Genomic DNA, 14,483 nt, shown 5'->3' with positions numbered 1-14,483 from the left:
CCTTATACTTATACTATATATATATATATATATATATATATATATATATATATATATATATATATATGAAGGAAATGTAGATTCATATACATACTAACATACTCATATATGTTATAAATTAATTGTCATAAAATTAAAACGGATTTTATGCATGCAAACAATATAATAAAATAGAGAAGAAATCATTATTCTTACAATGGTATTTCGGTTCAAATGGGCACAAAAGAGATCTCCTTCTCTTTTGTTCTTGAGCTCTCCAAATGGAAGAACAAGGATTCAAATGTAGAATCCCTCCCAAAAGCATATACCCAAGGAATACATCTTAATAACCAATATTATTTAGATCTAGTAATAATATTAGTTTTTGCTATAAAATTGATACAAAATAAATTGTATTTTTGGCTCTTGAATCACTCGGTCAAGAGGGAGTATATGTGAGATTTTATTTCTCTAGAAAATTCATATATTGTAGAGATTCACCACTTTCTTACACTAGAAAATGTTATATGTAAAAATGATGAATGAATGAATTGAAAAGAAAAAGCTCTTTTTCTTTTCTTGTATGGTTGGCCGAAAATTGGCTTGGGTAGGATGCCCAATACTTTTTGTTTTTGCTCTTATCAAAAGCATAGGTGGGCATGGCTAGAGATTAGACTTTAATAATTATGTTTTCTCTTATTAAAATAATCAACATAATTATTCCACTAATACTCCTAATTTTCGGTTTATACAAGATAAAATGGAAGGTCCATTTTATTTTGTCATTTGTCAAGTGTGACATATGTGACATGTTACTTGACATGTGAATTTGTAATGTATTTTTAACATATTAAAAATCAACATACTCATAAAATATGTCATTCACAAAATCGACTAGTAATTCGTAATTACTTGTACCAAAAATGTTTCCAAATTATAAACTACAACATTCCGTATTTATAATAATTTATTCATTCCGTTTCAATTGTTTCTCAGAAACAATAATTTCATCTAAGTAATAAAACAATTCGATTACTTAGACCGTGTCTCATTTAATCATATTTACAATGAGATACGTAAATTATACTCACAAAATTATCCGTCAATTTTAAGCAATTTAATTAACTCGTATCGGTATACGATTAATTAAATAATCAATTAAGAGTATTTCCCTATAGGTATGACCTAAGGGGATCAATCGATCACCACCGTCGCACGACGACGAATGTCAAACTCTAGTCAACCAATCATTACCGATATGTGTGGACCAGTTGACTTGTAAAATATTACATCCCACATGTATTCTTAAAATGAGATTTAATAATGATATTTAAATCATGTGATCGCACTATTGTTGAGGACACATTTCCCAACAATCTCCCACTTGTCCTCGACAAGTGTGCGTCACCAATTCTCTTGTCCTATTACTATCTCCCACTCAATGCAAGGTGTCTTTCGGTCGTACTTGCAAGTGATCATATCGAGAGTGGTTTCCTCGATCCGAGAATAACCGATTGACCGGATTTATCTATCATAGATACCTTCCGAGCGTGGCCACGCATTTCCAGTTCATTACTCCTCGAGTGGCCCTGAGATATTGTTTTAACCCTGACAAGGGGATGGACAATTCCTATCGCACTCATTCCCTTCGACTAGCTACAGCCATCATAACCCAAAATATGCCCATTTGACCCCATTTACGAAGGTCGTAGTAACACAAATCAAAGTTAATCTGAAACTGTGCCATCTTAGGTGAATAGTCTTTAGTCAAAAGAATCGACTCATTTGAATACTATAGTAGCTCTCGCCACGACCAGGCTATATAAATTGCCAGAACTCTATAAGCGGTCATAAGGCCCGACAAAATGTTCCTAACAGTCTGCCTATGTGATCGACTAGTCATCTCACATGACTCTATGGCACTTGAACTTGCCATCAATCGCATCACACTCTAGTTACTTCGAGACGTCACCTCATACAAGTAACTATGGGCGAATACAATGCTAATCCGTGTTCACTTTAACGGGGTTCAATTGTCTCTACAACCCGTTTGGATGTAACAAAGTATAATAAAAGAGTTTTAAAGTAAAACTCAAACGACAAATGCGATTATCACATATGAATAGTCAATGCCTAATTACTATTTCATGTTCTATAATCTAATTTGATCTTGTACGTAGTTGTTCATTTCAATTGAATTGAAATGACATGACTCATCACGTTTAGCCTTTGAGAAGGCTTTGGTTAGTAGGTTTTATCAATTTCTTGTACCTTACTTAACCTCACTACATACTCGTTTTCCTTTGTAATGTATACATTTGCATTACAAAACTTTCTGAGTACGTGTCGAGATCCAATCATGACATAGGCCCTCTAGCCTAAGAATAGCTCCCACTGTTTTCACAGTGTGCGGGACTCATCCTTCTTGCACATCTCATGATCGCAAGTGTACTCAATTTCCGTTATAAATATCTCTCATTGTTCTTTATTGCCTAGAACGATTCTAGAAAATCTACTTCTTAATAAACATTGCCACAATGGTATCTTAACCATCCTAATGTGTTTTGATTATGGTTTTGTCGGAAACCATGCGCAATCTCAATTGTCAATTGTCACTTGTGTAACACCCTTACACAACATTGCATCATAAACACTTTGCTTTACTTCCTTAATGCTTCTGCAAGCACTTAAGGGTAATCTTCATGGCTTACTTGATAAAGATTTCTTAAATTCGATTTTGAAAACAATTCATCATACTCAAAGTATATGAAGTGTTATACATCATTACCTTTTTAATTGATCCGGCAGCGGAAGCAAATGGAATCAATCAAACATATTCAATTCAATTGAACTAGTCATGAATCTTATCAACATAAGACTTCTTATTGACGCTAATATCATATGGATTTATCTACATAAATCTAGATATTAAAGATGTATTATATTACTCCAAAAGTCTTAAATCATTCTTAATGATCAATATGTCATCCACATATCGGACTAAATAAAATTTCCGTAACGCCCACTAAACTCCATGTATAAAAACAACTTCTCGTCTTATCGAGAAAAGTTTTATAACATGATTAAAACATTGATTCTAACTCATTGATGTCCTACTTAAGACCCTCTCTTAAGTTTCACATTATCTTAGGATTGCAAGAATCTATAAAACTCATGACATGTATTGAATACATTCCTTCTATTGAAGAAGTGGGTTTTAGATTCACTTGCTGTATTCATATCCTCATAATGAAACATAATTCCTAAGAAGATCCAAATAGACTTAAGCATTTCAACCAGTGCAAAACTCTTTGCTACCAATCTTGCTTTGAAATCTCTCTTTATTAGTGCAAAACCCTTTGTCACTAATCAAGCCCTTTTGTTTCGGATTTTCATGGCTCTAAGCCTTGTATTGAGTTGTGACTTAAACACTCTTATGTAAGTCATATGTTCATTACTTTCTAGAAGTAATCAACTTGAATCAAACAATTTCTTTTGTAAGTTATAAGCTCTTTACTTTCTTAAAAGTAGCATGAATTCATCATCTTTAACAAGTAATGAATTTAACCTCCTAGGTTTTTGAAGAAACAATGTCTTACACAAAATGTCTCATGTAGCCAAGAAAGACCTGTTTCTTGCGACATGACATTCTTTGTGGCTCTTGAATAATTTTCTCCCACTCTGTCTTCTAGAAATAAACTTGTATTTTAGAAAGACAGCTTCACGAGCCACAAACCCGGTGTACTCGTGATAATAATAAGGAGAAATTGAGCATTTGTTTCTTGTGAAAACTTACAAACATGGTACTTTTACCATTTCATATCTTATATGATTCGATTTAGTGGAAAAATAATTTAGACAAAACGATAAAATCCCCAAAAGGATCAAGTAACTCAAAGTAACTTGATTGAAGTCCAAACCATATCAAATAGCGCTTGATTTCTTATCCATCCACACATTATTTCATTATGCGTGCTAAGAGAGATTAACTTGTGATACTATATCACATTTCCTTTGGCTTATATCAAAGTCTTCACTTTGATAATCCCATCACGACTAAATCGTGATTTCTTTAACTCTTTAAACTTCTTTAAAGATTTTTTTTTTTTTATTTATCTTATTAAGTTAACACTTTAGCGTCAACTTAAATCGTTGATAAAAGAGAATGATCAACCTATTTTGGATCAATGATTTACAACCTCGATCTCCTTTTCAACCAAAAGGCACGAGACATCTTACTTTGAATACAAGATACGCATATACCATTAACAATCTAATGGTTTCAAGAGTACTCGATAACTCTTTACGTTCATCATTCCAAAATTTAAGGTTTAATCTTGGGTTACCAATTTGAGTCTTGCATCATCTTCATGATATATCGTTCTAGTTTGGTTTAGAATATACTCACCTTGATGATGGGCTAGCCATACATCAAATCGTGGTGTATAGGGTCACAAAAGTGAAAACCTCTTTTGTATCTTAACAAGTTTATATTCTTATTTAGAGTTTATGCACTTAATAGTCACAATTAAGTACAACTTTAAATCCAAAAACTAGATTGAGTACACAATTACTCTATCTCTCGACATTATTGTCGCTAGTCGTCATATTCTTATCATCCCATGTATCAAACATAATGATGAAAACCACCACCGGTTTCTAATATTGACGAAGTAGTACTAGCAAAATTTATGTTTAATCAAATAAACATTTAAAGAAGAAGGTCCCATTAGATGTCCCACAACTAACTTGTTGATTCTTCAATAATTTGGGGTAGTTTCCTTTCTCGTGTCCAACATTTAAGACAATGGAAACTTTATCGGTCGGGATTGATAGGTTTAGTATCGTCATTCTCAACAACTTTACCTTTAACATAACCTTGTATCAATTCCATTCTAATTTTACTTCTTTAACCTCGTCCTCATCTTAACGGTTTAAGAGAATGCTCCCACTCATTTCAATGAGTCTTTGCTTTGAGAAGCAAAATTGAATTCATGAAGATTACTCTTCATTTGTTCGTTTTAGTCTTAAAACTTTCATTGAAGTGGTTGCGTTATTTTGGTCAATTACGAATTCTGAAAATCTAATCACCAAAACAATTTATCGCTTCAAGTTACTTAATTCAATTAAGTGTATGAAACATAATCCATTGTAAGTAGAAGTGTTAGTCAAGAATCAAAAACCTGTTTGATAATGAATAACTTTAATCTATACTCTTTACAAGAGATCCTTAGCAATGGTTCGTATGAGGTTTTAGAAGCAAATTCATATTTGTCTTTAGTTACGATGTTATAATGGAGATTTGAGTCAAGATCGAAATGATATCGTATATGAATTGTGGTAAAGAAATAGAACAATAATAACAGAATAGTGAAAACAAAACATTTATCGTTATATTAATACTTGTAAATAACAAGTAAAGCATTTACATAGTGACCTCTACCCAACTATGATAAATGATTCCAAGACCCAAATTCATATCAACTTAGGCACGGGGTAGCCGATGAAACCCTCATCAATATAACTCGGTGGATTAACCTTTTAATCGATTCTACTTTTAGAACTCTTGGTCGATAAAATTACTCTAATATTTATCTATAGCCCAAAACACATCAACAAGGGCACGGGGTAGCCGATGAAACCCTTATCAATTACTTTTGTTGAGTTCAATCCAAATTTCGAATATATGTGTCCATTGTCCAAACTCACATTAACTTAGGCACGGGGTAGCCGATGAAACCCTCATCAACATGAATTCGGTGGATTAGACATTTATCACCCACTTCCCCTACGTAACAAGGTTTGTACCCCGGGGTGGCCGAGTGCACTCCCCTCGCGAAATAGGTTTTCATGGTTTCTACTATTTGGTAAGGCTATGTCTCAATTAATTGTTTTAGCGAGAGGTCATGTCAATTTATTATCTATCACGTTTTAAGTGAACTAAAGCGGTGAACTACGATAATTCGAATTGACACGGTCGATAAACTCGATAAAATAAGGATGCATGTTTAGTTATGGCGATTTAGCGATGCATGTGACATAAAATAAAATGCAAGCATAAAATAAATAAATCCTAGTATGGCCTTTCCTAAAATAGAAAAACTATTTAACTATTACATATTCGGAAACCAACTCCATTGGTCCCTTGAACTTCGGTTGTTTCACGCATCTCGAGGTAACACCGTCTTAATGTATCGCCATTCTTGAAGAAATCCGTCTTTGGGTACTCCTAATGAATAAAATTACATAACAAATTACATAATTTCCTATTATACATTTGTAACTAAAATAAAATAAATCTATTAAATTACAAAACGGTGATACGAGATCACAATAAAAATTACAACCGAATCGATATTCCCATACATTTCGGGAAATACCAATTAAAATCTAAGGCCATACTAAGTAAAATTACATAATTCAAAATTACATAAATTAAAATTATGACAATCATAAAGAAAATGCAGCATTATAATATGTATGAACATGCTCAATTTTATGCTAAATCGCCTTTAATTAGCCAATATCGTATATTACTCGGTTTTTACGGATTTGCGTGATTTCAACATTTTATAATCACAAAAATACATAAACTCATATTTATGCATAAGTTAATTACCCTAACCTCTTAGGACTCAAAATTTAGTCTTCACTAATAATTTGACCATAATTAACCCATATTTCATAAAATTGTTCATAAATGGACCAAAAATTACAAAAATAAGCTATTAAACTTCAAATAAATCACAAAATTTCAAATAAATTCAAAATTTGAAATTGAAATTCATGAACATTCTGGAAAAATACCATGACACTCATAATGTTCAAAATCTCAGGTTAAAAATTTCGAAATTTTTCCGGAAAAACAATGTTGCGGTTTATCGATTTTTAATAAAATAATCATTAAAACATGGAAAAATTATTTTCATTAACTTTTCAATTTTAGATCTGAAAAAGATAATAAAATGCAACATTAGACGTTTTTCCTAAGTCATAGATTATGTTTTATTAATTTTCCACTAATAATGTCACTATTTATGCTATTTTTCTTCAAAAATTCATAAATCATGCAAAAAGACTTCTTTATAGCCAATTATTTTACACACATCTTGTAAAATTGCATGTGACAACATATTAATTTTCTATGACCAGATTCGAAATTTAACTCATATTAACCTATTTTTCATTTAAATCCGAATTTAATAATGAAAAAATCATTTTTCGAGCATAACAAGTCCAAAAATTATGAAAATTTACAGGTTATCTCAAAATAATATATGTGACAACATATCCAAAAAACAAGTGAAAATTCGAAGTATAGCTAATTTTAGACCAAAAATGACATTTTTACTCATAAAATCACATTTAAATGCCATTATTGTAAATTATGAACAATAAAAATCCGAAAAATTAACCAAAATATCCTAAAACATTTTAGGACCAGAAATATTAACATGCATGGATTGATTTCGTGATATTTCATAATAACACAAATTTTACAAGTTTTATTTGTTATTCTTATAACTCGGAAAAACTTTTAACCGATTTGCATGCAAACAACCTTGGCTCTTGATACCGATTGAAGGAAATGTAGATTCATATACATACTAACATACTCATATATGTTATAAATTAATTGTCATAAAATTAAAACGGATTTTATGCATGCAAACAATATAATAAAATAGAGAAGAAATCATTATTCTTACAATGGTATTTCGGTTCAAATGGGCACAAAAGAGATCTCCTTCTCTTTTGTTCTTGAGCTCTCCAAATGGAAGAACAAGGATTCAAATGTAGAATCCCTCCCAAAAGCATATACCCAAGGAATACATCTTAATAACCAATATTATTTAGATCTAGTAATAATATTAGTTTTTGCTATAAAATTGATACAAAATAAATTGTATTTTTGGCTCTTGAATCACTCGGTCAAGAGGGAGTATATGTGAGATTTTATTTCTCTAGAAAATTCATATATTGTAGAGATTCACCACTTTCTTACACTAGAAAATGTTATATGTAAAAATGATGAATGAATGAATTGAAAAGAAAAAGCTCTTTTTCTTTTCTTGTATGGCTGGCCGAAAATTGGCTTGGGTAGGATGCCCAATACTTTTTGTTTTTGCTCTTATCAAAAGCATAGGTGGGCATGGCTAGAGATTAGACTTTAATAATTATGTTTTCTCTTATTAAAATAATCAACATAATTATTCCACTAATACTCCTAATTTTCGGTTTATACAAGATAAAATGGAAGGTCCATTTTATTTTGTCATTTGTCAAGTGTGACATATGTGACATGTTACTTGACATGTGAATTTGTAATGTATTTTTAACATATTAAAAATCAACATACTCATAAAATATGTCATTCACAAAATCGACTAGTAATTCGTAATTACTTGTACCAAAAATGTTTCCAAATTATAAACTACAACATTCTGTATTTATAATAATTTATTCATTCCGTTTCAATTGTTTCTGTAAACAATAATTTCATCTAAGTAATAAAACAATTCGATTACTTAGACCGTGTCTCATTTAATCATATTTACAATGAGATACGTAAATTATACTCACAAAATTATCCGTCAATTTTAAGCAATTTAATTAACTCGTATCGGTATACGATTAATTAAATAATCAATTAAGAGTATTTCCCTATAGGTATGACCTAAGGGGATCAATTGATCACCACCGTCGCACGACAATAATGTCAAACTCTAGTCAACCAATCATTACCGATATGTGTGGACCAGTTGACTTGTAAAATATTACATCCCACATGTATTCTTAAAATGAGATTTAATAATGATATTTAAATCATGTGATCGCACTATTGTTGAGGACACATTTCCCAACAATATATATATATATATATATATATATATATATATATATATATATATATATATATATATATATATATATATATATATATATATATATATATATATAAATAGGATCATATGAGTTTGGTTTTTTTGGTGAGTTACCCCTCTAAATCTGAACCACTAATCTAATCTAAGATGGATGGCTGAGATTAGATCTTACCCAACCTACAAATACCCACTTTTTCCTCAATATCCCCCATTATTAGAAAAAATCACTCTCTCTCCTCCTTCAACCTCTAAAAAACCAGAACAAAAAAAAAAGAATCGATAAGAATTATGAAATTCAATCTTCATCAATTTCGTTCAAGTTACAGCTACAAACTCAGTCTTCATCATACTCATTCAAATTCGTCATCAATTAAGGATCATATGAGTTTGGTTTTTTTGGTGAGTTACCCCTCTGAATCTGGACCATTGATCTAATCTAAGATGGATGGCTGAGATTAAATATTACATCTTGTATATAAAGATGGTATTAGGCGTTTAACTTCTTTTTTCTCCATTTTTCCAAAGAATTTCTCTCTCTTACAATCTCCTTCTAATATTCATCTTCCACTGTGTTTTTTCGTGCTCTTTCTTCATGATTGTTCTTCGTGCTCCTTCTTCGTGCTCAATTATTTTACTTCGTCTTCAATTTCGTGTAATCAGGTAATAAATTTCTTCTTTTTATACTGTTTTTTTCGTTGAATGTGTTCAATTTCGCATTCAATCTTCATGTTCTTTGTTTCAATTTAATGTTTGTTGTGCTTGTAATCTTCAATTTATTAAGTTATCTTCATTATGTTGTTCAATTTATTGTGTTTATGTTGTTAAATGACATTTTTTTCCGTTTTCGCATAATTCTAGGGTTTTGTAATTGTATTTTGCGATTTTGCACCTGATTTTGGAATTGGATGTTGTTCTTTCTGGTTGTTCAATCAAACTATTATGAATCTAGATAGGTGAAAGAATCTTGAGGTTGTTTACAGTATCTTATGTTGCTAACAATGGTGCGTCCTGATGTAGTTGAGTTTTTTTGGTACATTATTATTTCTCTGAAATATTCAGTTATTGTATTGTGTTGTTGCAGTTATTTCAATGTATTAGTTGGATTATTGTATTTCATTTTGCTTAGTAACTTCATCCTGACAAAATATGCTTCTATTTATCTAATATATCCAATTATTTTATAGTGTTTTTATGCTTATTTCAATACTTATGGGTGATTATTGTATTTGAGTTGCATAGTTATTTTCAACTTACGTCTTCTTTGTTTTTATTTCTTTCAGCGAGCATCGCTTTATCCTGGTTCAACCCTCATCAATAGGCTAGACACGGTTCTCATTGGGAAGAAAGGTGAAAACACGAGCAAGACAACTTCTTCTTAATGATTAACTCCAAGGATAAAGTCTGAGACAAAGTACACAGTAGTTCAATCACGGTTATTGTAAAGTTCAATCACGGTTATTGTAAAGTTCAATCACGGTTATTGTAAAGTTCAATCATGATTATTGTAATAATCATTGTAGTATTTCAATAGTTCAATCATGATTATTGTAAAGTTCAATCACGGTTATTGTAATAATTTAAGGCAATTATTATATGACTCTAATGTAATTACTCTATTTTTATGTTGTAACAAGTGTTGCTTCTGTCAAATTAAGATTTCAATTCATCTTCATCCTCTTTTTAACATCCAACTCCTTAGCTTATTCATCTTTCTCGCTATAGTTCACTCATGATTATTGTAAAGTTGAATCACGGCTATTGTAATAATTTAAGACAATTATTATACGACTCTAATGCAATTACTTTATTTTTATGTTGTAAATCAGATTGCTTCACAAATTCAGATTCTACTTCTACTTCATCCTCTTTTTATCATCCATCTTCTTATTCATCTTCCTCGCCTTCTTCTAAAGCACGCTCAATAAATCGAGAAGGGGGTTTATTAGCTTGGTTATTGTATTAACCAATCTTAATCTTTTCATTGAAGAAAATCAATTATTCTATTGAAAATGGTCAGTTACTCAATTAAACAAGATGAAAACAAACAAAAGATAGAAAGTTGGCTATATTTGAGTTTCAGCTCAATACAATAACATGAGTTCTTCATTACAATAATTGGCTTTCTACATTACAATAACTATCAATATCGAGAGAACATTGTTCTCGATAAAAACAACCGACTTAACTATAAAATAACTATGCTTCTATATTACAATAACCAAGTTTCTACATTAAAATAACTATATGTACCAGAGAACATCATTTACACTAAACATGTTATTTTATTACAGTAACGTAATTATTCTATCCTACAACACCAGTTATTCTATTACACGTCTTCAATTATTCCATTAAGCATCAACTATCCCTGTTCAACATCATTCCACCTGCAAATCACCAAAAAATATACAATTAATCGAAATACTAATGTTATTAATCACGGAAAAACACACATAAATCATAAGAATTTGTTATTTGATTCAAATACTACAGTTATTTGAGTATTAAATATGAAATCGTAAGAAATATTCATTCCTTCGTTTTGATTTGAAGAGTTAGGGTTTTCAGAAATTTGAGTATTAAGAAAAAATTGATAGTTTCGATTGAATTAATCGAAATTGTGAATGAATTTTGTGTAAACTTCTGGAATTTTGAAAAAAAAAAAAAGTGAAGAATCGATGAATTCATCGATCAATTTTGAAGAAATTTTGTGCAATTTTTTTGACGTAATAGAGTAGCAGCAGTGAGAGGAGAGAGAGAGGGGGGGAGAGCAGTTTAGTTTGTTTGTCGTATGATTGTGAGCAATTGGTTTTATTAGGTCAATTGTATATATATGTAGGGGAAACTCACGAAAAGTGTCAAACTCACCGGATCTTGCCTCTATATATATATATATATATATATATATATATATATATATATATATATAATATATATATATCCATCCCAAGCAACAACTTCATTTGTGACATCTTTATTGCTTGACATATCATTTAGTTTCTCATTAATAATTTCCTAAAAACAACAACAACAAAAAACCGTTTACAATTATGTGTGGAATCACACAAATCAGGCCAAAGTTCTTATCTAGTCAAAGTGTCAAACACGCCCTAATTAAATTAAGAGTTCAACATGGTTCTCACCACCACTTGCTTTAATTTTTCATCCATTGGAGCAGAGGTTCAGTCTTCCGGTCCTTATGAGTCTCCAAGAACACATGAGTTCGAGATGGAGGTACTCCATCAACCGCCCGGTAAAAAAGAAATTTATATGACAAATAACTTATATTATGAACATATAAGCTCTACGCTAATTTGTGAATAAATTATGTGGTCTATGACCGTAGGAAAAAAAATCACAAACCCGTTCTTCAATCACGCACACATTTAGATAATTTGTCGGATTAAATGCCACTTATTAAGTATAACAAATGAAACTTACTCACTTGATGTTTGCAGATGATTTGTTGATGTTTTGTAAAGGTAATGCTCAGTCTATAGTGTTGCTATTGAGGGCCTTCTCTGCTTTTTCAAATGCTTCTGGACTGAAAATGAATCCTCAGAAATCCAGAGCCTACTTTAATGGGGTGCACAGTGGCCTGAAACAAGAAATTTTATCCATCTCTGGATTCTTAGAGGGTACCTTACCATTTAAGTATCTTGGAGTTCCTATTACAGCAGGCAGACTAAAGATCAAAGACTGTGCAAGTTTGATTGATAAGATTGTGCATAGAGTTAGAAGTCTTGGTGCTAAGAAGCTTTCCTTTGCAGGTAGACTCACTTTGGTAAGTTCAGTATTATCTACTATGCACACATATTGGGCTTCTATGTTTGTACTGCCTAAAGGAGTTATTCAAAGAGTTGATGCAATTTGTAGAAATTTTCTATGGGAAGGAGGTGTTGAGTATAATAAGACACAACTGATTGCGTGGCAAAAGGTTTGCTCTCCCAAGAAGGAAGGAGGGCTTGGTCTGAAATGGAGTCTGACTTGGAATACTGCTACTGTTGGCAAGCTTGCCTGGTGGGTTGCAACCAAACCTGATAAGCTGTGGGTCCAATGGGTTCATCACGTTTATATGAAAGATAATTCTTGGCCTGACTACACTCCTTCTTCTGCAGCCAGCTGGCATTGGAAGAAAGTGTGTCAAGTGAAGGATATTCTTAAGTAAGGTTATCTGGCAGACATGAATGATGGAATCTATACTGTTAAGGGTTGCTACAACTGGTTAAGAGAAAAGAAAGAGGAAGTCATCTGGTACAAGTCCGTCTGGTGTTCTATGGCTGCTCCTAAACATGCCTTTATTGCCTGGTTATTCTCCCATCAGGCAATGAGGATGAAGGACATGCTATATGAATATAATGTGGTACCTGACAATCTGTGTTTCTTATGTGCTTTGGCTGTTGAGAGTCACATCCATGTACTTCAGGATTGTGCTTACACAAAACAGGTGATGCAGTTAGTTACTACTGCGTTAGGGGCTTATTTAAGCTCTGCACATGTGCTACAGCAGGTAAAGAGGAGAAGATGGAGTAGACTGAGGAAGAATGTGACCACTGCTGCTATACTTGCAGTATGGTACACTGTGTGGATGCAAAAGAATATGGCTTGGCTTCACCACATGATGCTTAGCCCGTCCATGGTGGTTAGGCAGGTTACTACTTCACTTCGTAATAGAGTTCGTATATGTTGTAACAAGTCCATCCTTCCTAAAAATGGACTTTGGTGTCTAATGTGCAATTGATGTAAACATTAGAACAAAAATGAACTAAATTGTATGTGTAAATGCTGATTATCAATGAAAAGCTGACATTTTAGCAAAAAAAAAAAAGTATAACAAAGATGATTTTTTTTGCCGTTAAAGGTATGCATTGTTGTAGTGGCATGATCATGATATGATTATCGTGAGACCTTTTAGTTAACAATATATAGTTTTCATCCTATTTTCCATTTTTTTAAAATTTTCACTATAAAATTTATATATTTAAATTCTTTCGTATATTTTACACTATATTATTTTTATGTAAGACGGTCAAATTTCCTATCTACTAAAAGAATAGGTGAACTCACAAATTTTTTCTCCAAAAAACATCTTTTTAATTAAGAAGTTATTGATAATTTGACATTTCATTTTACCAATTGATTGATCAAACAAGCATTTTTTTTATACCCAAACTAGAGTTAATAATTATAATGTATTTCATTGTATTATTATCTTTTTATTAAAATTAATCTTTTTATCAAATTATATAATTTTCATTAAATTTTAACTATAATCTTTTAATTAAAATATAAATGATATAAAATTATAAACTGCTAAATCTTTTATTGATGTTATCATTTTACTACTTTCATGACAAGATGAATTGAGAAATTTATAAATTAGACTCATTAGGATTTATGATATAAAAAATATTTTGTAAAAAAATACATTTCAACACATTATTCAATTATCTTATATTAGTTTTCAAATTTATTTTTTTCTAAAAAAATACAATAACGAGAAAAATAAACAATTAATTAAATACTACTATTATTTAAATATTTATTAGAAATAAAAAGTAATATAGACCGTTTTTTTATTATACGGGTTATAAACTAGTCTCAAACTAGTGTAAAGAA

At 31.0% G+C, this 14,483-nt stretch overlaps 1 protein-coding gene across 1 annotated transcript; it reads left to right on the top strand.

Annotated features, from left to right (window-relative positions):
* The first annotated feature begins 13,047 nt into the window (after window positions 1–13,047).
* On the top strand, window positions 13,048–13,605 carry LOC141620569 (uncharacterized). Its single transcript, XM_074437406.1, has one exon. The coding sequence runs from the start codon at window positions 13,048–13,050 to the stop codon at window positions 13,603–13,605; it is 558 nt and encodes a 185-aa protein (XP_074293507.1).
* Window positions 13,606–14,483: the final 878 nt, after the last annotated feature.

This window comes from Silene latifolia, chromosome X (genome assembly GCF_048544455.1).
Source record: "Silene latifolia isolate original U9 population chromosome X, ASM4854445v1, whole genome shotgun sequence".
NCBI classification, from domain to species: Eukaryota; Viridiplantae; Streptophyta; class Magnoliopsida; order Caryophyllales; family Caryophyllaceae; genus Silene; species Silene latifolia.
Note: the sequence above shows the minus strand (reverse complement) of the source record. Positions and strands in the feature narration are given on the sequence as shown.

Excerpts from the sequence above, each read along its gene's own strand:
- LOC141620569 (XM_074437406.1), top strand. The coding sequence starts at position 13,048 with ATGAATGATGGAATCTATACTGTTAAGGGTTGCTACAACTGGTTAAGA.